The sequence below is a fragment of the Pelophylax lessonae genome, assembly GCF_965119305.1.
Source record: "Pelophylax lessonae genome assembly, chromosome: 6".
NCBI lineage: Eukaryota > Metazoa > Chordata > Amphibia > Anura > Ranidae > Pelophylax > Pelophylax lessonae.
Window position 1 is genome coordinate 105,541,262 of NC_138773.1, and position 27,471 is coordinate 105,568,732.

The 27,471-nt window shown below is 46.6% G+C and overlaps 1 protein-coding gene across 1 annotated transcript in view; it reads right to left on the reverse strand.

Annotated features, from left to right (window-relative positions):
• The window catches only part of BRI3 (brain protein I3), a 64,849-nt gene that overhangs the window by 29,097 nt on the left and 8,281 nt on the right, over nucleotides 1–27,471 (reverse strand). Inside the window, exon 2 of the mRNA XM_082262261.1 lies at nucleotides 6,907–7,012. Within this exon, the coding sequence (XP_082118387.1) occupies nucleotides 6,907–7,012 (106 nt within the window). The remainder of the gene's footprint in view (nucleotides 1–6,906; nucleotides 7,013–27,471) is intronic.

The following is a 27,471-nucleotide window of genomic DNA, read 5'->3' on the forward strand; positions in this document are numbered from 1 at the left end:
TCCCGCGATTTGCAATAATCTCCGGATCGCGGGCGGAACCGCGGCGGTTCCGCCCGCGATCCAAACGCTGACATGTGAATGCAGCCTTAGAGGTACCCTTGCCTTATTTTTATATAATATTTTTATTTTATAAATATTTTGGTTTTTGAGGAGCCTACTCGGTGAACGTCAGACTCAGGGAGGTTCTGCCACGGAGATATTATCAGCTGTTCTTAGCCCGCACTGCCTGAAGTGCCGGCAAATGTAAGGGAGTTTCCTTTTGACTCTTTAATTAGGGCTCTTTCACATGGGCGTTCCTTTTTTTTTTGCCCGATCAGGTCCTTTTTTTTTTTTTTTTTTGTAACGGACACGGATGACACGGATGATCATCCTCTGACATCCGTATTTACATAGAGATACATTATGTCCGTTTTTCATCCGCAAACGGACATACGGAACGCCCGTGTGAAAGAGCCCTAAAAGTTTTTAAACAGAGCTCTAGATCCTTCTTCCTTTGTTTTCTGCTGAGTATCATCGCACTCTGATTATCGTTGAAGGAGAAGTGGAAGGTGTGGAAAGAACAGGCTGTCCATTAAAATCATCCTAAGGCTCCATGCACACAGGGCGTCATAAAAACGTGCTCCAAAGCTGTTTACATAACGCCGGGAAACAGCAGCTGTAAAAACGTGCTTTCAGTAGCTTTTTCTACTAGCGTTATTGCACGTTTGGCCACAGTAGCTGTTAGCAGCGTTTTTTCTGCCTCCATTCAAAATCAATGGTTCCCTATGGGAGCCTATTGATTTGAATGGAAGTCGCACCGCAGGTCGGATCAGGGTGATCCGACTTGCGGTGCGACCTGCACTGTGAGAATCTTGAGGGGGAACTCCACGCCAAAATGGGGAAAAAAAACGGCGTGGGGTCCCCCCCAAAATCCATACCAGACCCTTATCCGAGCATGCAGTCCGGCATGCCAGGAAAGGGGAGGGGACGAGCGAGCGGCCCCACCCCCCTGGATCATACCAGGCCACACGCCCTCAACATGGGGGGGGTGTGGGTGCTTTGGGGCAGGGGGGGCTCTGCACCCCGCACCTCAAAGCACCTTGCCCCCATGTTGATGAGGACAAGGGCCTCATCCCCACAACCCTGGCCGGTGGTTGTGGGGGTCTGCGGGCAGGGGGCTCATCGGAATCTGGAAGCCCCCTTTAACAAGGGGGCCCCCCCAGATCCCGGACCCCCTCCCTATGTGAATGGGTATGGGGTACACTGTACCCCTACTCATTCACCCCATAAAATGCAGCGTATGGAAATAACGACAGGAGACGTTTTGGAAAATTTATTAAAAATCTTCATCCGGCTCTTGTCCTCTCCGGGGGTCTTCTGCTCTTTTGCTGTCCGCCCTTCTTGTCTTCTCCTCTCCGGGGGTCTTCTGCTGTCTTCTCTCCGAGGGTCTTCTGCTCTTTTGCTGTCCGTCCTTCTTGTCTCCTCCTCTCCGAGGGTCTTCTGCTGTCCGCCCTTCTGCTGTCCAATCTTCTGGTCTTCTCTCCGGTCTTCTGCTCTTTTGCTGTCGGCTGTCGTTCTTCCTCCGACGACGTCTCCAGCGATTATGCCGGCCTCTGGTCTCTGCAGCTTATTATATAGCCATTAGGGGCGTGGCCGCCAGATGACGTCATCGGGAGACCACGCCCCCTTGTGTCACAGATGACGTCATCTGTGACACAAGGGGGCGTAGTCTCCCGATGACGTCATCTGGCGGCCACGCCCCTAATGGCTATATAATAAGCTGCAGAGACCGGCATAATCGCTGGAGACGTCGTCGGAGGAGGACCGGAGGAAGAAGAAGGACAGCCGACAGCAAAAGAGCAGAAGACCGGAGAGGAGAAGACAAGAAGATTGGAGAGCAGAAGGGCGGACAGCAGAAGACCCTCGGAGAGGAGAAGACAAGAAGGGCGGACAGCAAAAGAGCAGAAGACCCCCGGAGAGGACAAGAGCCGGATGAAGATTTTTAATAAAATTTTCCAAAACGTCTCCTGTCGTTATTTCCATACACTGCATTTTATGGGGTGAATGAGTAGGGGTACAGTGTACCCCATACTCATTCACATAGGGAGGGGGTCCGGGATCTGGGGGGGCCCCCTTGTTAAAGGGGGCTTCCAGATTCCGATAAGCCCCCTGCCCGCAGACCCCCACAACCACCGGCCAGGGTTGTGGGGATGAGGCCCTTGTCCTCATCAACATGGGGGCAAGGTGCTTTGAGGTGCGGGGTGCAGAGCCCCCCCCTGCCCCAAAGCACCCACACCCCCCCCCCCCATGTTGAGGGCGTGTGGCCTGGTATGATCCAGGGGGGGTGGGGCCGCTCGCTCGTCCCCTCCCCTTTCCTGGCATGTCGGACTGCATGCTCGGATAAGGGTCTGGTATGGATTTTGGGGGGGACCCCACGCCGTTTTTTCGGCGTGGGGCTACCCTCAAATTCCATACCAGACCCGAAGGGCCTGGTTTGGAACCTGGGGGGGAACCCCACGCCGTTTTTTTCCCCCATTTTGGCGTGGAGTTCCCCCTCAAGATTCTCACAGTGCAGGTCGCACCGCAAGTCGGATCACCCTGATCCGACCTGCGGTGTGACTTCCATTCAAATCAATAGGCTCCCATAGGGAGCCATTGATTTTGAATGGAAGAAAAAAAAAAAAAAACGTATAACGTGGCTTAACGCACGTTAAGCAACGTTATGGAGCCTTTAGCAGCGTCAGACGTTTTTTGCAGCTTGATGCTGGAGCTCCTGAACCCACAGTTCCTGGGTTTTTTTTGGAGCTGTAAAACGCCTATGCCACTTGGAGCTCCTAAAAGCTCTATGTGTGCATGAGGCCATAGAATAACATGGATGGGCGTTCTGCAGCTGCAAAAAAAAACGTCTGACGCTGCTAACAGCAGCTGTAAAAACGTCCAGTGTGCATGAGGCCTAATGCTTGCAAGACTCTTTTGAGTCTAACCTTGAGGTGAGCTGCTAATCTAGCACCAATCACTGGGAGCACGATTGGAGTGTTTGGAGCACGATTGCACTTTTACACATTGGATCACAGATGGAGATATTTTAAATAACTCTTCTTTTGATTAAGATTGAGTTTGGGACTCAAATGGTGATTTATGTTTATACACATTTTTTATTGATTATATGGATTCATATGGATTTACTTTTATTGAATTTAGTCACTTGGCGCATCAATATCTATTTATTTGTATTCACTAGTGGTTTGTGTTAACACTGATTGTTTGCTGCCTTGTAGTTATTTATTCATCCATTTACATTTATTATTTATGTGGTTAGCGCTGATTATTTCACGTTTTTAAAAAGGTAATGTGATGGTCTGGGGCTGCTTTAATGCTGGTAAAGAGGGAGATTTGTACAAGGTAAAAAGGATTTTGAATAAGGAAGGCTATCACTCCATTTTGCAACGCCATGCCATACCCTGTGGACAGCGCTTGATTGGAGCCAATTTCCTCCTGCAAACAGGACAATGACCCAAAGCACACCTCCAATCTATGGAAGAACTATTTAGGGAAGAATCAGTCAGCTGGTATTCTGTCTGTAATGGAGTTGCCAGCGCAGATCTCAACCCTATTGAGCTGTTGTGGGAGCAGCTTGACCGTATGGTACGTAAGAAGTGCCCATCAAGCCAATCCAACTTGTGGGAGGTGCTTCAGGAAGCGAGGGGTGAAATATCTTCAGATTACCTCAACAAATTGACAGCTAGAATGCCAAAGGTCTTGCAAGGCTATAATTGCTGCTAATGGAGAACTCTTTGATATAAAGCAAAGTTTGAAGGACAAAAATTATTATTTCAAATAAAAATCGTTATTTCTAACCTTGTCAATATCTTGACTATATTTTCTATTTCACAACTCATTCGAGGAATAAAAGTGAGTTTTCATCGAAAACATTAAATTGTCTGGGTGAGGATATATAGATAAGATATATTTTTATTAAAAAAAAAATAATAATTCGCTATTTCAACATTAGAGAAGTCATTTCCAAGTGATCATATGAACCGCGTATATCATTTCTGGGAGACAAGAGCCGCTTACTGTTTACCCTCAGCATCCTGACATGACAATTCACATGATCAGAAAAGAGAACGCAGTGACCTCTTCCTTCTTTCATATTTCATCATGTCATGTGACCACAGATATTTGTCAACATGGTCTGTTATAAGGCAGGACCGCTGCGCAGAAACAGTGTTCACATGACAAGCAGCTCACAAAAAGGTTGATGTGTGGAAAAATTGTTGACCAAGTAAAAATCCAACCAAAACAAAAAGTGCAGAAGGATTAGGTTTATATTTCTGATACCCCATTAGGAAATGTCCTCACTTCCTGTGTGATCACCAGGACAGGAAATAAGACAGAAATAATCCAATAAAGATAAATACCATAATAAAACATTTTTCTACAGCAGAGAAGGGTGGTACATCCCCCCAAAAAAAAAAAAAAAAAAAAAAAAGGAAGAAGAAGGAGAAAAACACCCGACAGTTTCTAGCCCTTTACTACTCAATGTAAATCAAAGAAATATTTTGGCAATCACTGGTAACATGGTTAAAATTTTAAGTTAGCACTAACAAGTAATGGCTCTTATTTGATCACTTTTGTACAATATACCATTATTAAAAAAAAAAAAAAAAAGGGTTTTGTTTTTGATGTTGGAAAGTGCCAAAACTGGATTTTTGACTTACCGTAAAACCCATTTCTCTGATGTTAATTGACGGACACAGCTCCTAATCATCTTAACCTTTGGGTTATACTGCCCCCTACAGGAGTAGGACACTGGGCAGAAAAAAAGTCTGGCTACGACTATGGGCAGTCCCAGAGGGTATGCTCCCTCTCCTTGCTATAGGTACTCCGTTTTATTACAAGCAGTGTCAGAAGAATTACAACTCCACAGAGGGGTGGGTCCTGTGTTTGTCAATAGACATCAGAGAAATGTATTTTACGGTAAGTCAAAAATCCCATTTTCTCTTTTGTTTATTGACAGACGCAGCTCCTGATCTTCTTAACCATTGGGACGTCCCAAAGCAGGGTTAAACATGAGGGATGAGAACAGCGAAAAATAAAATTCCCAAGGCAAACCAGATAAACAGGAGCTCCCCTAAAGAAAAAACAAACACAAAACACAAACACACGCACACGCACACACGAGGACCAGGTCCTCTAAACAGCCACTTGCAAAACCTTGCGGCCAAAAGGAAGCATACGCAGATGCCAACACATCCACTTTATAGAACTTTGGGAAAAAGTGTGCACCAATGACCAGGTGGCCGCCTTGACGCCTGATGAAGGAAGGCCCAGGAGGCACTGAGCACCCGAGTAGAGTGCGCCTTGACAGGGAAACCCCTCATGGTATAGGTCTGGTCTGATCCATCTGGAAATGGTCACAGAGGAAGCAGCCAACCCTTTGAGGTTCCATTCGTGAGCACAAAAATGGAGTCGGACTTCCTAAAAAACTCCATAGCTGCCAGGTACACCCTTATTGCCCATACCACATTCAAGGCAATTTTCTTCAGATGTTTTGGCCTGGGACACAGAAAAGGAAACACAATGTCTTCATTCACATGCAATTAAGAAAAGACCTTTGGAACGACGGACAGGAACAAAGAAACCACCAAGTAAGGTGAAGGACAGGATAACGCCACCAATTCCGACACCCTGCGCGCAGAAGTAAAAGCCACCAAGAAAGCCACCTTCTGGGACAGCGTAAGCAGTGGAATCTCCCAAAGATTCTCAAAAGGAGGTTTCTGGAGGACTGGGAGCACCAAAGTGAGGTCCCAAGGCGGCAATGGAGACCACACTGGAGGGGCCAAGTGCCTAACTTCCTGAAGAAAAGTACACACCAGGGAGTAGGTGTTGAAATTGGAAACATGGACTTTAATGGCACCAATATAAAAAATATATTTTAAATATCTCCAATAAATGTTATAACACATATAGAGATTGCAAAAATAGCCAGCGACAGTTCACATCACCCACGGAAGTATAGAGTATGGGGGGTGCTGCAGGGTGTTTGTTCACCTTTTAATTTTTTCTGAAAAGGTAAACTAACCCTTTAAACTTCCTATCCTAGGGCGACAATACTGCTCTTCCATTGATACAGTAAAGTGAGAAAGCATTTTAATCTTGGGCAGGATATGAATAGGGCCATTTCATAAGGGCCCTGTCAAGTCTGTTCAACAAGGGATCCCTAACTGATCCTCTGTGGATCAACACAGAATGGAATGCAGCCAAAATGTAAACTGACTTGTGTCAGTTTATAAATCAGACTACTTCTATCATGTCTAGGTCACAAAAAAAAAAAAAATAAATAAAGGGCACAGACCTTTTCCATTTATTGTTTTTCAGGACCTGGACAGACTTAGGAGGTATGCTGGTAAGCTGATGTAAACTATTGCACATCACCTGCCCACAGACTGACATGGAGCTTTCAATCAGGTCAGTTCAAGACACTGACAGATGGATCAGATCTGAAAGTCCATGTGAAAAAGGGCCTATAGACCAATTTACCTATCATATCTAGGGAAAGGCAAGGTGCAACAGAGTCGATTTTTGTTTTTGGATTTAGCTACACTAACATCTGTACATGGGTCCACTTTACCAGTGTTTGGGGCACGTCACATCTTACACTAGGCACAACCACTAATTATGTTCAAGTCAGTTCGTATTCAGCACATATTCTGTATGTATTGTACCCAGATGCTGATGGATTCATGTGCACCAACAAGTCAGTTTACTATAAATGGAATTCCAATTCCTTGTTATGGATAAAGCACTCTTCTTTGTCTTGTTAGCCAGCCAGATAAAAAGAAAGTCAACCCAAGATTGGCTGACAAATTACAACAAATCACTGCTCATTGTTATTTACTGTTAAAGTTTTTCCCATAGAATCACCTGCATGCCGGACACCCTCCAACCACCACCACAGAGGTCGTCGCCGCTGGCTGTTGGATTATAGTATAAGTGCTGGGATAGCTTGTTTGTGCGGCTGCCATGTATCCTGAAAAAAAAATAAAAAATAAATAAATAATAGATGAATACAAAATGCAAGAAAAAAAAAAAACAAAAAAAACAAAATGCATACATTTAACAAAATACAAATCCAAAGACTATCTTTGGACATGCAATCATTCAGATAATCTGCAAACAATTTCAGTCTAACCCAAAGCTACTGTAGGAACTAGTTCTGTCTACTCAGCAGTCCATTGGCACTGCAATCTACAATAAAAGATATCTGGTTTCAGCATGCAATGCATCCTCTGCTCCTGACCCTGGATTAAAACCGGTCTTACACAGCTAGGATTTTTACTGCTCAGCCCATGGGCTACGTTTTCAAGCAGCCACAGCATCTGACTTGAATGCAGCCATTATTTGCCGGACAATCTTCCACCCTGCGTCTTCAATTTTCCAATCGACTTTTGCTAAACCCAGTGGTACTCCTGAGCCATCCACAGCTCAAAAATTCAGCAGGAAATTGGTTGAAATCCAAGTCCTGAAAGGCTCCCAAATGTGGTATCCCTGTACTCAGGAGAAGCAGCAGAATGTATTCTTGGGGGTGTCATTCAACATATACCCATGGCATGTGTGAGCAATTAAATATTTTAGTAACAACTTTGTGTTAAAAAAAAAAAAATTAAAATGTTAATTTTCCCAAAACTTGTGGCAAAATATAAAATATTCCATGGACTCACCATGCCTCTCAGCAAACAGCTTGGGGTGTCTACTTTCCAAAATGGGGTCATTTGAGGGGGGGGGGGGAGGTTGTGGTATCTTGACATTTCAGGGCCTCCTAAACCGAGATAGGTAGTGAGAAAATGCAGTGAAAAATGTACGCTCTTTGAAATTCTGAGGGTGGTGATTGGTTTTCGGGGTCCCGTAACACAGCTAGGCTCCCAAAAAGTCTCACACATGTGGTATCCCTGTACTCAGGAGAAGCAGAATATATTTTGGGGTGTAATTACACATATACCCATGGCATGCGTGAGCAATATATCATTTCAATGACCACTTTTTTTTTTTTTTTTTTTTTTACACAAAGTATTTTGTTTTAGTTATTTTTCAAACACCTGTGACAAAAAAAATTCAATGAGCTCAACATGCCTCTCAGGACATTCCTTAGGGCGTCTACTTTCCAAAAAGTGGTAATTTGTACTGCCCTGCCATTTTAGCACTTCCTGAAAGGGAGATAGACAGTCAGAAAGTAACAGCTGCATAAATTCCAGTATTTACACCATAGTTTGTAGATGCTATAACTTTTGCGCAAACCAATAAAAATACGCTCCTTGAGATTTTTTTTGTCAAAGACGTGTAGCTACATACATTTTGCCATTTTGGCCAAAATATATGACATCAATTGAGTATATTGGATATTTTTTAAAATACAAAGTTGAAAATGTAATTTCTCAAAATTGTCACTTTTTTTATTAATATCACAAAAAATAAAAAAATAAAAAGCGCAGAGGTGATGAAATACCACCAAAAGAAAGCTGTGTGTGGGGGGGGGAAAAAAAAAAAAAAAAGTAAATTTTTTTTGGGTACAGCATTGCATGATCGCGCAATTGTCAGTTAAAGTCACGCAGTGCCAAGTTGAAAAAAAAAGGGGTCTGGTCTTTGAGCAGCCAAATCCTCCGGTCTGAAAGTGGTTAACTGAGTAAATCATTGCATATGCAGGTACTAGAGCAGGGGGACTCCAAATTTTCTTACATATTACTGGGTTAGGAGAACGTGCCTACAACCAAAATTTAGCACCTACATCCCTTTAAAAATATATATACACCAGCTAGAATATGCATGGGATTTTTATGGCTCTGGCAAAACATTTTTTTCTTTTTTTTTTTTTTTTTAAATATATTCAATAAAACACCCCACACTAAAAAGCAGTACAGTATACTGTATATATTGAGGTTTATTTTCTTCCATTAAGGCTACACTGTCTTTTCCTCTACATGTTTTGCAATAAATGGCGCAGCTTGAAGCCATTTTTAAAAAAAAAAAAAAAAAAAAAAAAAAAAAAAAAAAACACCACACACCCAAAACGGTATTGAAAAAGAATGATGTCCTTGTACCGGAATAGGTCGTCAATGTTCAACAAGAGATTTAGCAACAGACCATAAACAGCAGTGGGGGGGGGGGGGCGGTGCAACCTCCTCGACCATACCCTAACATTTCTTGGAAAAATCTTGATTAGTACAAGTATCTTTGTACAACCATAAGCTGGCATTCACTAGTTACTTCCCAAAAGGGAAGAAACGGGGGAAGTATTCTTCCCCAAATTCATCGAAACTGCCTTTCTAGCATAGAGAAGATGACCAACCAATTTTTTCCCTGCCATCGTGGGAATCAAATTTTTCACTAGACCCAATAGACAAACACTCATAGTGGGCCTCAGAGAAGTGGACGTCACTGTTTATATCTCTGCCAGCACCTCTTCCCAGAACCAAACGATCGCAGGACAAGTCCAGATGTGGGAGAACAACTGCACCTCCAACACACCTGCAGATGCGACGGATTCATCTTATGGAGCCTGTATGGAGTGTAGTGGCACTTTTCCACTGCAAGTACCGGCTTGACTCTACTCGGCCCTGCTTGGCCCGATTTACTTTTCCACTGTTGGTACCGCATGGTATGGTGCTGGAACGGTTCGGTATGGTTTGCTTTTCCACTATAGTACTAAAGTTAAGTGGGTGGGATAACAACGGGGTGGGTGGGATTCTCTGACCAATCAGTGGCTAGTAGTGACTGCATGCAAAGGATTGTGGGATATGGTACCGGGTATGGTACCTCTTGGAACCACAATCGAGGTGGTACTGTTTTTGAGAGCCGTACCGTTCGGTTCCATGCAGTGGAAAAGAGCCGCCGTACCGTACCGAACCGTTCCTACACCATACCATGCGGTACCAGCAGTGGAAAAGCACAAAAGCGAGCCGAACCGTTTGGTTCCATGCAGTGGAAAAGCGCCATAGGAGGCCCTAAGCACAAATTTAAAAATTGAGTACAGTAAGGAAAATAAAGATTTGACCCCCAAGTAAAACATGACTTAGTACTTGGTAGAGAAACTCTTGTTGACAAGCACAAAGGTAAGGTGTTTCTTGTAGTTGGGTTACCAGGTTTGCACACATCTCAGGAGGGATTTTGGTCCATTCTCTACAGATCCTTCTCTAAATCCTTGAGGTTTCTTGGCTGCCACATGGCAACTTGATGTTTCAGCTCCCTCAATAAATTTTCTAGAGGATTAAGAGCTGGAGACTGGCTAGGCCACTCCATGACCTTAATAAGCTTCTTCTTGAGCCACTCCTTTGTTGCCTTGGCGGTATGTTTTGGGTCATGGTCATGCTGGAAGACCCATCCATGATCCATCTTCAGTGTTCTGGCTGAGGGAAGAATGTTCTCATCCAATATTTTACAATACATTGCCCTGTCCATTGGCCCCTCAGTGCAGCAAAGTCAGCCTGTACCTTTAGCAAAGAAACAGCGCCAAAGCATAATGTTTCCACCTCCATGCTTGACTGTAGGGATGGTGTTCTTAGTGTCATAATCAGCAATTTCCCTCCTCCAAAACACGGCGAGTCAAGTTAATGCCAAAGAGCTAAATTTTGGTCTCATCTGACCACAGCACTTTCTCCCAGTCCCTCCCTGAATCATTGAGATGTTCACTGGCAAATTTCAGAAGGGCCTGTACATGTGCATTCTTGAGGGGGGGGACCTTTGCAGGCGCTGCAAGATTTAAATTCATGGCTACGTATTGTGTTACCAATGATTTGTTTGGTGACTGTGGTCCCAACTGCCTTGAGATCATTCATAAGCTCCTCCCGGGTAGTTCTGGGCCGATTCCTCACTTTTCTCATGATCATCCTTACCCCATGAGGCGAAATGTTGCATGGAGCTCCAGACCGTGAGCTATTGATTGTCAATTTGGATTTCTTCCATTTGTGAATAATCGCTCCAACAGTTGTCTCCTTCTCACCAAGCTTCTTGATGGTCTTTTAGCCCATTCCACTTGTGCAGGTCTACAATCTTGTCCCTGACATCCTTTGACAACCATTTCGTTTTGCCCATGATGGCGAGGTTTGAATGGGCAAAAGATTCTGTGGACAGGTGTCTTCCACTCATAACTAGTTTTTGTGGTTAGGAGCATCTTCTTAAAACTGACAGGACTAATCTGTGTACCACATGAGCACATACTGTAGCCAGTCTGTGAGAGTCAGAATTATTGTTGGTTGGTTGGTTGGTAGGAGATCAAATACTTAAATTTTACTCACTAAATGGAAACTCAAATTTATAACATTTGTACCATGTTTCTTCTGGATTTTTGGTTAATACTCTGTCTCTAGAATTTAAAATTCACCTACAACAATTATAGACCCTTCATTTCTTTGTAAGTGGGCAAACATACTGAATCTGATAACAAGACAAGGCTCCTCTTAGGTGCAGTAGGCTCTGACTATTTATTAGGTTAAAAGTGTAAAAGCACTCACATTTGGTAAATGTGACATGGGCATAACAAAGATCTGTCTGGAGTCTTCCTATCCACTGTGCTGAGTGGTTGCAGTGAGGACATCTGGGGATCCGCTTCCTGTAGATGCGTCCTTTCGTCTGTGTCTCAGCTTAGTCGGCATGGGATTTCCTGAAGGCAGGGTGTGGACGCAGCAGTTGGTGGACGGTTACATGTTTCAGGACTCAGCTCCTTCGTCAGACCTCTACCCGCTGTTAGGCCACACAAAGGAGGCCACACAAAAGGAGGATACTGTATGAAACAAGAAGAGGCTGCCAATTAAGTCTTGGGGAGCCTACTAAAAACCCAGAACCATTCAACCCACACAATGCTGACATCCACTGATGGAGAGAACTTTCAGGGGGAAGTGCTGCACCAAAAAGGGACTATTGCAGCAAAAAAACTGAATTTTTGTAAAATCTTACCTGTAAAATTCCTTTCTCTGAGTCCTCCGACAGTCGCCGCCTCCTCTAAGTCATCACAAGTGGGTATTGTCCACCTATCCGTAGGAATAGCTAGGCATATAGACTTAGTCAAAAGACAAAAGGCATTAGCATATACACACCCACGGGGGCTTACCCATCTGGTCAATACCCCCCCTGCATCACCACTCCCAACTCAGTTTGGTAGCATAGCAGTAGGTAATAAGAACCCCAAAAAGAGGGGCGGGGGCGGCGACTGTCGGAGGACTCAGAGAAAGGAATTTTACAGGTAAGATTTTACAAAAATTCAGTTTTCTCTTACGTCCTCCGACAGTCGCCGCCTCCTCTAAGTCATCACAATTGGGATGTCCCAAAGCAGTATAGACATGAGGGGTGGGAGACGCAACCATAGAAAAGGCAACGCACTACCCACATCAGAGAGAGGAATCTTACATGCACTGTAAGAACCAACTGGGCAACAGCAAAAAAACAATGCTCAACAGGAGCAACAGCCCAGGAAAGCAAATGCCAACAGCCAGGGACCCAGAGAAAAAAAAAAAAAAACCAAGGGTCCATCATGGCACAGCCGCACTGAGAACTTTGCGGCCAAAAGAAGCATCAGCTGATGCCAGAATGTCTACTTTGTAGAACTTGGAAAAGGTGTGCACCGACGACCAAGTCGCCGCCTTGCCACCGAGGCCCGATGCCAATAGGCCCAGGAAGTACTCAAAGACCTGGTAGAGTGCGTCTTAACAGGGAAGGGCAGAACCCGTTCCTTCAAGGCGTAAGCCTGCTCAATGGTCTGTCTGATCCATTTGGCAATAGTCGCTGCAAACGCACCCATGCCCTTCTGAGGTCCCTCAGGAAGGACAAAGAGGGAATCCGTCTTCCGAAAGGACTCCGTAGACGACAGGTAAACCCTGATCACCCTGACAACATCCAAGGAATGCAAAGCAACCTCCTTAGGATGTTTAGGCTTCGTACAAAGCGAAGGCAGAACAATGTCCTCATTAAGGTGATATTCAGAGATCACCTTGGGAAGGAAAGATGGGGGTGGTCGCAAAACCACCTTATCCCTGTGAATAATCAAATAAGGGGAGCAGCAAGACAACGCCGCCAGTTCCGACACCCGGCGAGCCGAAGTGATCGCCACCAGAAAGGCAACCTTCTTCGACATTAGAGGCAACGATATCTCCCTGATATTTTTAAAGGGAGCACGCTGCAACGCGGACAGAACCAAGTTCAAGTCCCACGGAGGTAAGGGCTCCTTCCTGGGAGGAGCCAAATGTCGCACACCTTGAATGAAGGTGCGCATCAAGGAATGAGATGCCACAGGGCGTTGGAAAAGGACAGCCAGTGCGGACACCTGGCCCTTTATCGTGGCCAGCGCCAGGCGCTGATCCACTCCAGACTGGAGGAAAGCCAAGATTCTCGAAACACCGAGTAAGAACGAGGGGAGAACCCCCTGGACTCACACCAGGTGAAATAGGCTTTCCAGGTACGGTAATAGTTCTTACCAGAGGAGGATTTCCTAGCCTTGATCAGGGTAGGGATAACCTCGGGGGATAGACCCTTGTCCTTCAAGACCTGGGTCTCAACAGCCAGGCCGTTAAAGCCAGCGACTAAAGAAGGATGGAAGATCGGACCTTGAGACAGGAGATCTTCCCGCAGAGGCAGGCGCCATGAAGGAGCCACTGCCAGGTGAACAATGTTGGCGTACCAGGACCGGCGTGGCCAGTCCGGTGCCACCAGAATCACCATGTGCGGTTCCGAGGCCAATCTGCGAAGGAACCGGGATAGTAACTGAATCGGAGGAAAGGCGTACATCAGACGATACTGATGGCAAGGGGCCACCAACGCATCCGAGGCGACCGCCAACAGATCGTGCGTTCTTGCCACGAACCTTCCCACTTTTCGATTTAGCCGGGATGCGAACAGATCCACGTCTGGGGATCCCCACCTCGCACACAGCATCTGAAAGACCTCCGGGTGTAAAAACCATTCCCCCTGGTCCAGGGTCTGGCGGCTCAGATAGTCGGCCTGCCAATTTTCCACACCCGGAATGTGAACTGCCGAGATCGCCGGGACATGAGTCTCGGCCCAAGACAGAATATCGGTCACCTCCCGGGCCGCTCGAGCACTCCTGGTGCCCCCCTGGTGGTTGATGTAAGCCACTGCGGTAGCATTGTCCGTCTGTACGCGAACAGACAGGCCCTGGAGACGGTCCGACCACTGGAAGAGACAGAGTTTTATTGCTCTTAGTTCCAGCACATTTATCGGGGAGGATGTTCCTCCTCCGACCAAGTGCCCTGGGCAGACAGGTTGCCCAGGACTCCACCACAGCCGACAGGCTGGCGTCCGTGGTAACCACTGTCCACACCACCGGGCGGAAGGACTTGCCTTCCGCCACCACTGGGGACCGGATCCACAACAGAAGAGCCAATCTGGTCTGGCGACTCAAGGAGACATCCAGATCCAAGGACTGAGGAAGTCTGTCCCACCTGGCCAGGATCTCCTTCTGGAGAGCCCGCGTGTGGAACTGGGCAAAGGGAATCGCCTCGAAGGCCGACACCATCAACCCCAGGCCTCGCATGCAGGTCCTGAGTGATAGGGGCAATCCGTCCTCGAAGGACCCGAGTTCTTCCCACAAAGTCCGGAGCTTGTCCTCCGGCAAGAACACCTTTGCCTGAGCAGAGTCCAGAACCATTCCCAGGTAGGGAAGGCGAAGCGACGGAGACAACGCTGATTTCTGAACGTTGATGGTCCATCCGAACTCCTGGAGCGTCTGTACCGTGATGGACAGATCGCGCACAAGGTCTCAGAAGCAGATCGTCCAGGTACCCCAGGACCGCAATGCCCTGGGCCCGTAGCAGGCCCAGGACCGGTGCCAACACCTTGGTAAACACCCTTGGTGCCGAAGCGAGACCGAAAGGTAACGCCACAAACTGGTAGTGGTCCTCTGCGATAGCAAACCGAAGGTACCGCTGATGACCCTCGAAAATGGGGATGTGCAGGTACGCACCCTTCAGATCTACCGAAGCCAGGAATTCTCCCGGACTCAAGGAGGCCACAACCGAACGGAGAGACTCCATTCAAAACTTTCGAACACGCGCGAAGCGGTTCAGCGCTTTTAGGTCCAGAATAGGACGCACCTTGCCCTCCTTCCTGGGCACAGTGAACAGATTCGAATAAAACCCCCGAAACCTGTCCCGATGAGGCACCAGGACAATCACTCCCTGAGCAAGCAGGTCCTGCACCGCCTGATGCAAATCCTGCAGACGCCCCGGAAGCAGATGGAGATTGGAGGGAAAGAATCTGTCCGCCGGCCTGGAAAGGAATGCGATCTTGTATCCTGATTGAACGATTTCCTGGACCCACCTGTCCGATATCCGGAGCAGCCAAGGTTGGAGGAAACCGCGCAAACGTCCCCCCACCCCTGAAATGGGTGAGGGCACCCCTTCAGGCAGAGGCGGATTGTCCCGCCGAGCCGGCATTGCCGGCCTTCTGCTTACCCGCCCAGGGCTTCTTCTGGTTGCTCTGGGCCTTGAAGGGCTTGCCCTTGGATTGGTTCTGAAAGGCACGAAAGGACCCCTGATTGGATCTAGGCACAGAACCCCGCTTGCCTCGGAAAGACTTGTTCTTCGGGTTCTGGGGCAGCATAGTGCTCTTGCCCCCCGTGACGCCTTTCACCAGGGTATCCAACGCCTCGCCAAAAAGGCGAGAGCCGGCATAGGGAAAATCAGCAACTTTTTTCCGCGAGGACTGGTCGGCCGACCAGCTCTTCAGCCATATCAGTCGCCGGTTAAGCACCGCGACACTCGAGAGGCGAGCCACCAAGGGGGCCTCATTTAAGGCTGCATCACACAAATGCATGACTCCTTGGTGGATCTGGTCCACCATTTCCACTCGGGCAGGCGGCACGTCATCGGACACTAGGTTGCTTCGAAGCACCTTGATCCAATCAGCTACCGCCTGAGCCACCATAAACGGACGCGAAAACGGGTTTGAGCAACGAACCCGCCACCGTATAGGAATGGCGGGCTAGAGACTCCAACCGCCGGTCCGTGGGATCCCGGAAAACCGGAGTATCCTCAGTAGGAACCAAGGTAGCCTTGTTCCAACACGGCCACAGTGTGATCTACCTGTGGAGGCACACACCTTCTAAATTCTGTAGCCGGCGCAAAAGGATAAAAGCAATTTGAACCGACTAGGCGCCACGAATGGACGTTTTAACGTGCGCCACATTTCATTAACAGTGTAATGAAATTCAGCTGGGCAGGGAAAAACCTGCAGACTTGCGGGTCCTGTGCGTCCCAAAAGAGGACACAACGCCCGGAGGACTGGGCTCATCCTCTAAATGCAAGGTTTCCTTCACAGAAACAATTAACTCATCCATGGTCGCCCATTCTTCAGGTGACCCTGGGGAGGATGTGTCAACACCCTCAATTTCAACCTCCCCCCTCAGACCCCGGGGGGGTCCAAGGATGAGCGGGACCCTGAAAAGGGCACGCTCACAGCAGCAGCCATATCCCCATCTGAATCAGAAGAGAGAGACAGCCTGGGCCGTTTTCTCGCAGCCCGTTCAGCATTTCCATATTTGCCACTAAAGTCGCAACCAAAGCAGCCAGATCAGGTCGCAGCGGAGCCACAGGAGAACTGGGGCCCCCCACTAAAGCTGGAGGAAACTTGCTTTCCTGAGAATCCATGGCTCAAGACAAGAAAAAATTACAGTGCAAAAAAATAGTGTACTGTCCCCTTAAATAGCGCTGCGGAGTGCGCAGCCCACCGCTACTGTCACAGCTATGAAGACCCCCAAAAGGAGAAAGAAAACAGCCAGAAGCAGTATACAGAAGAAGACAGAGAGAGATACACTGCAGAGCCTGCAGATCGTTGCTACCTGTGTCTGTGCTGCCTGAGAGGAAAAGGAAATGCTGCTGGAAGGGGCTGGCTATAAGCCAGACCTCAGGGAAAATGGCTGCCCATAGGAAATGCATTGGAGGCTACACCAAGATGGCCGCCGACATGCGGCCAAACCGATCATTCTACAGCCCACAAAATGGCGGCGGAGGGCGCCAAAATGATCTGTATACTCGCCCCAGAGGGGCCATATCCATGTGCAGTAAAAAACATGGCGGACCGCGCGAACATACCCCCGCAGCGGTCGCCGCACAACACACAAGTCTGTACCCCCAAACATGCACCTAAGGTGACACGGACAGGGACCCCCAGCAAAAACATACAGATCTGCACAAAGCGAACCCCGCAGGGATCGCACAGGGAGTCACACCGGCACAGACATGGGGACACACAGCAACACAGACTGCCACCCCAGACAGAGGCCCCACACAGAAAAGTACTTACCTGTACCCGATGGCGTGGGGGAGCCTCCATGCATGGATAAACCTCTGTCCTCTCCTGACAGAGAGTGCCGTGAGCCAGGGACATGACGCTGCAGCAGCGCAGACGAGTCCTGTGAGGTAGCCACCTCACGGCTGCATCCCTGCAGCGAACAGGGATGGGTCGTTCTTAATGCCAGGGCGAACCATAGCTGAACGCTCGATGGCGGGCTGGGGGGTCCATCTAACCCTCTGTGCCCTGGAGAACCAGGGCGGCCAGTCTGAATCCCAGCACCGCATGATCCATCTTCATCCGAAGAATAAACTAACACTAAAGCTGACAAAATAAACAGCTAGTAAAGTGAGAGAAAAAAAAATTGACATTCAAAAGAAAATCAAATAAAAGATTTAGGAAGGCTGGGACTGAAGCCCCAGCACAAGGTAGCCTGAACTATTCCTGATGCTAGGCAAACTAAAACTGAGTTGGGAGTGGTGATGCAGGGGGGGGTATTGACCAGATGGGACAGCCCCCGTGGGTGTGTATATGCTAATGCCTTTTGTCTTTTGACTAAGTCTATATGCCTAGCTATTCCTACGGATAGGTGGACAATACCCAATTGTGATGACTTAGAGGAGGCGGCGACTGTCGGAGGACGTAAGAGAAAGCGGATTTTTAATACTCCTTAAAAATGTAACTCTGCACAACAACAATTGCAAATTCTTTATAAATCTTACAATTGGATGTGGGCAGGGATCAAAAGTGTTGTGCAAATGTCATTATGCCAATCTTTGCTAGCAGAAATGCCCAGAGTAAAACCAGGCACTGTAATGATGCAACCACCTATGGTGGGCATTTAACTGATGGCCTGGGCTCACAGGAAGAAGTTGGATGATGCTGGGTGTCATTCAACCAAATGGTCAATGGGCACCTAAGGAAGCAGCAGAACTTGCAGGGCAGCACAATGGTGTGGACATGGCAAGTCTAAAAAAAAACCATTAATAGGAGGGGTAACAGTTATCTCCCCTCTAATGTCCTCATGACAGGAGGCAGTTCCTTGCTGCTCTTCCGTACCCTTCCCAGCTCTCTCGGCTGTCAGTCAGCCATAGATGTACTTCTTAATCCCAGAAGTCACAGGGGACGCCAGCAAAAGAGCCAGCGCCTTCTTCCTATGAATGAGTCATCACGTTGGCCTTGGTTCAGAGTACTACTGTACTGAATGGTTCTCACGCATTATTAATGTGATAAACGAGTATCACATTCATCCTGGAGTTGGGTTTTAGGAGGATATTCTCACAGCATGAGACAGTTGGTAAAGAACTGCTCAAAAAGGTATTAGGCCTTATGCACACTGGACGTTTTTACAGCTGCTGTTTTTGGCAACCACAACCCCCCCCCCCCCACCCCCCAAGAACTAGTGGGTTTTGAGAGGCGTTTTTCAGCTGTAAAAACGCTCTCTGATAAAAGCTTGAAAACGCTACTGTAAAAAAATTCAAGTTAGACTTACCGGTAACTTGTTTTCCAATAGTCTTTCAGGACAGCACCTTAGAGAGATGGCTCCTCCCTCTCCTCATCAGGAAACACCCCATCCACCAGATTTTAAAAAGGAGGCTTCTCCCACCATTCATCAGTTTGTAGAAGAGTACCTCCGGCCCATGCTGGAACACAAACAGATATGGTTAATCACAGCAATACATTTTATACAATAGGGCGGGATCCTCCTGCTGTCCTGAAAGACTATTGGAAAACAAGTTACCGGTAAGTCTAACTTGAATTTTCCCTAAAACGTCTTTCAGGACAGCACCTTAGAGAGGATTATCGAGACTTACTCAATTTAGGGAGGGACCACAGCTTGCAGGACCTTTCTGCCAAAAGCCTGATCTTCAGCTGCCAAAAGGTCCAACCTATAGTGTCTTGCAAATGTAAAGTAGCTTGACCACGTAGCCGCTTTGCAGATTTGATCTGGAGTGGCACCAGCTTTCTCTGCCCATGTAGTGGCTAACGCTCTAGTAGAGTGAGCTCTGATCCCCTGCGGGGGAGACAATTTCATTTGGGAGTAAGCCTCTGAAATAGCGGATCTGAGCCATCTGGCTATTGATCCTTTTGATGCCTGGCGACCTTTTTTGTTGCCAGAGAAAAGAACAAAAAGAGTTTGATGATCTAAACTCTTTAGTAACCTCCAAGTAGTGTATAAGAACCCTTCTTACATCTAGGTAGTGAAAGCTTTCTTCCTTATCTCCTGATGGATTAGGACAGAAGGTAGGCAACACAATTTCTTGTGATCGGTTTCTCGTTGAAGCTACTTTTGGGAGAAACCCTGGATCCGTCTTGAGAATTATCCTATCTGGATATATGGACAAGAAAGGTTCGATAGCTGATAAAGCATGTAATTCACTAATTCTTCTTGCTGATGTTATTGCCACCAAGAAGACTGTCTTGAGGGTAAGGTTTTTTAGCGTAACCGTTTCTAGTGGTTCAAAAGGTTCCTTTGTGAAAGCCTGAAGGACCACCGACAAATCCCATTTGGGGAAGCTTCTGATAGGCACTGGTCTGGAGCGGGTAAGGGCCCTGAAGAATCTGATGATTAAAGATTCTGAAGAAATGGGCCTTTCCAAGAATACCCCCAGGGCTGTAACTTGTACCTTGAGGGTACTTACTGCCAAACCTTTTCCTGTGCCCTCCTGTAGGAACTACAAAATTGAAGTAATACTGTCCAATTTTTGATCTTTTGATTCACACCAGGTATTATATGTCTTCCAAACTTTTGCATATATATTCCTTGTGACTTTTTTCCTACTGGAAAGTAGAGTAGCAATTAATGCGTCTGAAAATCCTTTCCTTTTCAGCAGTTGCTCCTCAGATACCAGGCGGTGAGCTTTAGCTTTTCCACTTCTGGATGATAAACTGGACCTTGAAACAGTAGGTCTTGACGAGGAGGGAGCTGAAAAGCAGGTTTGACTGATAGTTGAAGGACAGTCGAAAACCAAACCCTTTTGGGCCAATAAGGAGTGATCAGGATCACTGAGGCTCTTTCCATTTGGATTTTTCTCAACACCAATGGAATGAGCTGGAAGGGGGGGGGGGGGGAAGGCATACCCCAACCTGAACCTCCAGGGATGTGCCAGGGAATCTACTCCCAGAGAGTTGTCGTTTCTGTGGAGTGAGAAGTAAAGTGGAAGTTTTGCGTTTTCTTTCGTTGCAAACAGATCCACCTCTGGCTTTCCCCAAGTCTTGGTTATCAACATAAAGACTTCTGGGTTCAAGCTCCATTCTGCTTCTCGGATCTTCTGCCTGCTTAAATAATCCGCCACACTGTTTAGTGTACCTTTTAGGTGGATTGCTGACAAGGAAAGTAACTGCCTTTCCGCCCATTGCAGAATTTCCGTTGCCAAAAGCTGTAGGGTTTTGCTTCTTGTGCCCCCTTGCTTGTTTAGATATGCCACTGTAGTGGCGTTGTCTGAAAGGACTTGAACATGAGTCCCCTGAAGATTCTGAGAGAAGGCAGTTAGGGCTAGGCCGACTGCCTTTAATTCCTTCCAATTTGAGGATTTTCTTGTCTCGGTCTGAGACCAAACCCCCTGTGCAAGGTTTTGGTTCCAGTGGGCTCCCCACCCCCACCTGCTGGCATCCGTTGTTAACCTCTGGTCTGCCGGGAAGGACCAGGCCAAACCCTGAGACAAGGTTATCCGATTTCTCCACCACCAAAGGGACCTCTTGACCTTGGTGGGGATTTTTACCTTTAAGTCCAAAGTCTCTGGATTGTGATCCCAGATTCTGAGGAGGAAATATTGGAGTGGTCGAAAATGCAGCCTTGCCCATTGGACAGCTGGAATTGATGCAGTCAGGTTTCCAAGGACTGACATGATCTCTCTGATCGACCACCACTGATTTGTTTATAGCCTTGCTACCAAATTCTGCATTTTGACCTGTTTGTCTTCTGGTAGGAAGATTCTTTGTTCCACAGAGCATAACTGAAAACCTAGGAACTGAACCCGCTGAGCCGGTGTGAGATTCGATTTCTTGATGTTCACTATCCATCCCAGAGCTTCTAGATGACCTCTTGCCTTGTGCAGGTCCTCTTGAAGTTTTTCCTTTGACGGGGCAAAGAAAAGCAGGTCGTCCAGGTAAGGCACCACAGAGATTCCCTGAAGGCGGAGGGGAGCTAGACACTCTGCCATTACCTTCGTAAAAATACGAGGGGAGGATGATAGCCCGAAAGGGAGTGCTTTGAATTGGATATGGAGCATTTCCTTTCCCAGATTTACTGCCAACCTTAGGAATCTCTGTGAGCGAGGGGCAATAGGGATATGTAGGTAAGCATCCCTTAAGTCGATTGATGCCATGAAGCATCCTTTTGTTAACAGGGTTCTGACTGTAAGAATTGAGTCCATTCGAAACTTTTTGTACAGAACTGACCTGTTTAATGGTTTCAGATTCAGTATAAGACGAAAATCCCCCGATGGTTTCTTTATCAAAAATATGTGGGAATAAAATCCCTGATGTTGTTCCTCCACTGGAACTGGACAGACAACTCCCTGTCGCCTCAGGTCCTTTAACAGGTCCATCATAGCCAGGGCTTTTTCTGCATCTCTTGGGAGGTTTGTGACAAAGAACCTTTCGGGTGGCGTCTCTGAAAACTCTATGTTGTAGCCTTGGGACAGCATACCCAGAATGTATTGATTTTCTGTTATGGCTGCCCAATAGGGGAGGAATTCCCTCAATCTTCCTCCCACCGGCAATGTCTTGTCATTGTGTTTTGTTGGTTGACACAGGAGGATGGAAGAGAACACCTCCTTTCCCTTTGGGTTTTTGTGTCGACCAGTTTCTTCTCTTCTCCTGGGGTCTGCTATTTTGCTGAGCTTTTTGAGGTCGAAAAAGCTTCTTTGCTGCCTGTTTCTTCTTCACAGGAAAAGACTTCTTTTTGTCTGCTGTTCTATCTAGAACAGAGTCTAGCCCAGGCCCGAATAGTAGATCCCCTTGAAAAGGAAGTCCACACAGCTTATTTTTAGAAGCTGTATCTCCAGGCCATGTCTTTAACCAAAGAGCCCTTCTGGCTGAGTTGGATAAAGCTGCAGATCTTGCTGTCATCTTCACGGACTCTGCTGAAGCGTCAGCAATGAAGGCTATGGCCGTGGAGAGCGTGGAAAAGGAATCCAAAATTTCCTGTTTAGGTGAGTCTGCTGTGATGTGTGCTTTTAGCTGGCTAAGCCAGTATTCCAGATTCCTGGACACACAGGTTACTGCCATGGCAGGTTTCAGACTCCCCATGATGGATTGCCAGGATCTCTTAAGTTGCTGGTCCATCTTCTTATCCATGGGATCCCTCAGGATTCCCATGTCTTCAAATGCTAGGTCTGTTGACCTAGAAACCTGGGAGAAGGCTGCATCAATCTTTGGCATCTTATTCCAGGGAGCTCCTGGGTCCTCATCAAAAGGAAATCGCCTTTTAAAAGGCTTTAGGGAAGAAGGTTTTCTTTTCCCGGATCAGCCCACTCATGTTTTATTGCATCTGAGATGGTCTGATGCACTGGGAAGATACGGCCCTTAGGCTCTTCCAAGCCTGCATACATTTTGTCATGTAGGGACAGTTCCTTCTTTTCCTCCTCTAGACCCAGGGTGATGTAAACTGCCCTCAGGAGACCATCCACTTGCTCTAAGGATAGTTTGTATTTAGTGGGCCTGCTTTGTGCCCCTCCCTCCTCTTCTTCCTCTGAATCCTCCTTGGAATGTGAGGGGGAATTATCTCCTTGGGTGGAAGGAACCCCTTCTGTCCCCACCGAAGGAACCAATTGTGAACCCTGAGAGGACAGTGAGGCTGATGGCTGACTCAGGGCAGGGTCCTGTAGGGATGACCGAAAAGATTGGATGGTAGCATCCAATTCCTTCCTCACAGATGCGACTAAATCGCCACAAACTGCAGATGCTTCTTCCTTTACTAGTGCATCAATACATCCCTGGCAAAGTGTCTTTTTCCAACTTTCCGACAACTTTGCTTTGCATGAAGGACACTTTCTCTTGAAAACAGTTTCAGAGCTTTTAGCCTGGAAGACATGAATGGGAAAACATACACCTGCTTCTTAAAAGTCAGCCTGATTCTCAGGGCCACCAAAGGTGCACAAAAAGACATTTAAAGGGAAGTCCCATGTGCCCTGACAGGCCCCCAGCCACCGGGGGGAAAGATAAAAGGGATGGAGAGAGACCCCACAGTAAGATAGGCCATATAAAGATACCCCTTACCTGGGCCTTACTGGTGCCTGTGCCTGTCCCACTCGCTGAAGAAGCTTCCATCGCTTGGCAGCGGTATCACCCGTGGCTTCAGTACCGGTTCCGGAGACCAAAGCGCACCTGCACTGGACCGGATCCGGAATAAGGCACCAGCTTGCTCCTCCCTTCTTCCTCTGCGTCCGGCGGAAATGACGCCATACGCCCCCTGCAGAACGCTGCCCTTTCCGGAACCTCACTTCCGGTCCGGACGAGCGTCACTCGATCCGGAGAAATGGCGGCAAATTTGAAAAAAAAAGGCGGCGGAAGCCTAAGAAAAATCGTTCCGCTCCTCCAAGATGCCTTCCCAGGGCTGTGCTCTGCGGGGTCCTGACTAAGCCTAGAGCACTGAAGAGGAAGAAGGAGCCCATGCACTGCAGTCGGTCGCGTGAATGGGAGAAGCAACCGTCTCCAAAAAAGGATAGGTGGACGTAGGAAGCCCGGTCTCTCAGGATAGCACCTTAAGAGCCCAGCTCCCCACAGAGGTGTTCCTCGGCCGGAGGAAACACAAAAACTGATGAATGGTGGGAGAAGCCTCCTTTTAAAATCTGGTGGATGGGGTGTTTCCTGATGAGGAGAGGGAGGAGCCATCTCTCTAAGGTGCTGTCCTGAAAGACGTTTTAGGGAAATATTAGATAAAAAACCCACACCTTTCTACATAGACAAAGGAGTAACTTTTTTACCCTGGCAACTGGAGAGATTTGCAAAACATGCAAATATGTCCCAATTTCTAAATAGATAAGAGAGTTTATAATTTTCGGCTTCTCCTTACCATAGCGATTCGGATATCGGTCTGTGTGTAGAGCGATTAGTGTTTGTCATTTATTTTTTTGTTTGGAGACCAGTCATGTGGATGTAAAGCAGTTTCCTAAATCTAAACAGGTCTATGGAAATTAGCTTAGTATCCAACTGAAAGCCCCTCACATCTGACTGGAGAGAGATGGAGTCAGCCCAGCAACTACTTTAATCTCAAACAGTAGAAGCAGCCTTTTTCAACCAGGGTGCCCAGGCACCCTGGGGTCAGTGGGGTGCCTTCAGGTGTGCCTTGGCAGAATACCTAATAAATTGCATGCAAGCCAGGGGGTGGACAAAGCCTCATTGTCCACCATAACAACCTTCAAACCGCTGGTCTTCCATCAACCAATGACATCATTGGTTAATAAGGTGGACCTCAGGAGCCCTTGTTTGCCCCTACCCTGCACCTATCAATCAGCAATGGGGTCAAACTGGCTGAGTAAGGGAGGGAGGGAAAAAAAAAAAAAAACACACACGATTACTAGTCAGTAACGGTGTGCAAAGATGCATTTGCTTTGTAGGAATAAATACCTTGAATGTTGGTTATCCCAAGTGTGTGGATGTTGCTGCATTATGTAAACTATTAGTTTTGTTTTTTTACATTTTAGAATGGGATGCCTCGAGATCGTCCTTAATTTTAAAAGGGTGCATTGACCAAAAAGGTTTGGAGAAACATAGGTACAAAGCATGCCATGTGCCCATATTCGTCAGGTCCAGGAGATGATAGGGGACATGCATACCCTTTTTTAAAGGAACTCGTTCTGTACAGGGTGATGTGCCCTTTATTTACTTTTCTGTCCTAACACTGAGCCCATATTTGTGAATGGGCAGCCCATAGGCTGTGTGGACTTGACCGCACAGCCGAGTTAGACAGGCTTGCAGGGACGTGTGCCTGACTGTGGATGCATAGGCTCCATGCACTCATTTCTGCGTACCTGTCAAACTCTGCTTTGTAGGGGAGTCTGTACAGCGATCTACTCTTAATATGGCCTGTCTGCATAACTGGTCAGTTCTTGGAGATAAAATGGTTTCCATATTCTTTTCACAGGCGTTTGGTTCAAGAATACCAGAGATTCTGCGACAAGGTAGGAGATAAAAGACGTCAGTATCATATTTAAACTTCCATGAAGTACTTGGCTGCAATACTAGCAAACACTCGAGAATATGGTCTTTTTTTTCCAGTGACTCATGCTTTCTCCATAAACCTCACCCTCTGCCTGCACAAACACACCTGGGTTTTCTATACCACATGGCTCAATGGGCAGGACATTAAAAGTAAAATGATAGAGTCTCTAGTAAGTATATATTACAGTAGATCCCTTAAACCTGAACAGCAACAACAAAAATTACACCAATTTATAGCCGGACAACCATAGAGATTACATAGGGCCAATTTTTCCTTCGTCACAAAATGGAGAAAAAGAAACTGAATCATGACACAAATTTCACATCAGATTCCATCCTAATCTGACTCAGCAGGAGATCACTTTACAAAACAAAAACAAACACACACAAAACACAACAGAAATTGACAAAATTACCGGGCAGTTAAAAAATAGTTTCCTTTGTAAACAGTTGCTAATATTTAGATACAATCAACTGCTATAAACAGTTGCTCCTATTAAGCAATGAGAAAATAGGTAAATATTAACCTAGCAAACATTGTAAACACAACCCCGTTAGAACAGTAGCAGTTTGCGCAGACTACAAATTAAACAAACCTTCATGTTAGAGCCCTCCATAAGAGAACAATCATATTATTAATGTAACATTATTATTTGGAAACATTAAAGCGTCATTAAACCCACATCATTAAAAAAAAAAAAAAAAAAAAAACAAAAACTGTCAGCACATCCTGTTCACTCAGTTACTATGGGATTGGTTTCCTGTAGTCTGCAAAAAACCTGGTTGATCCTGCTGTTGACTGTCCATCTCTCCATTTATGTCCGCACTGCAGCCAGAGATATGTAGACCAGACTAAGCCACCTCTACTGAGCATGCTCCAGTTTCAGTTCCCTTATAAACTTAATTTCCTCCTTATCAGTGGTGTACCCCAAGGTTCAGTGTTGGGACCCTTACTTTTTGATACATTTATATAGGGTCTGGGATTAAAAGTACCATTTCAGTCTTTGCAGATGACACCAAGCTATGCAGAGAAATAACGTCCTTACAGGATTTCTCCAACTTGCATGCCGACCTCAATGCAATGTTTAACTGGCGACTGAGGCAGATGAGGTTTTAATGTTGATAAAAATGTAAAGTTATGCACTTAGGGGCTAAGAATACGCATGCATATTACATACTGGGGGGAGGGGGGGGGGGGAGTACAACTGGGGCAATCAGTCTTGGAGAAGGATCTGGGGGTTTTGGAGTATTAAGAGGGTTATGGACAAGAGATTAGAAAGTTATAATTTTGCCCCTGTACAAAATCATTCGTAAGACCTCATCTGGAATATGCAGTTCAGTTTTGGGCACCAGCTCTTAAAAAAAAAAAAAAAAAGGGGAACTGGAGAAAGTGCAGAGAAGGAGGGCAATCAAACTGATAAGAGGCACAGAGGAGCTCAGCTACGAGGAAAGATTAGAGGAACTGAATTTGTTCTCTCAGAGGAGATTAAGGGGGGATATGATCAACATGTATAAATACACAAGGGGCCCTTATAGGGATCTTGGTGTGGAGTTATTCACTTTAACCACTTGCCTGCTGGGCACTTAAACCCCCCTCCTTCCCAGGCCATTTTTTCAGCTTTCAGCGCTGTCGCACTGTGAATGACAATTGCGCAGTCATGCAACACTGTACCCATATGAAATTTTTATCTTTTTTTTTTTTTTTTCAAACAAATAGAGCTTTCTTTGTTGCATTTAATCACTACTGGGGTTTTTATTTTTATTTTTTTATGAACAAACAAACAAGACCGAAAATTAAAAAAAAAAAAAAAAGAAGTTTATATATTTTGCAACCGGTAATTTTTCTCCTTCACTGATGTGCGCTGATGAGGGGGCACTGATGGGCCCCAATAGGCGGCACTGGTGGGGCAGCACCGATGGGCACTAATAGGCAGCACTCATGGGCACTGATAGGTGGCGCTGGTGGACACTTGTAGGTGGCACAATCTGACCCCTCCTCATTAGTAATCAGCTGACAGCCGATTACGTGGT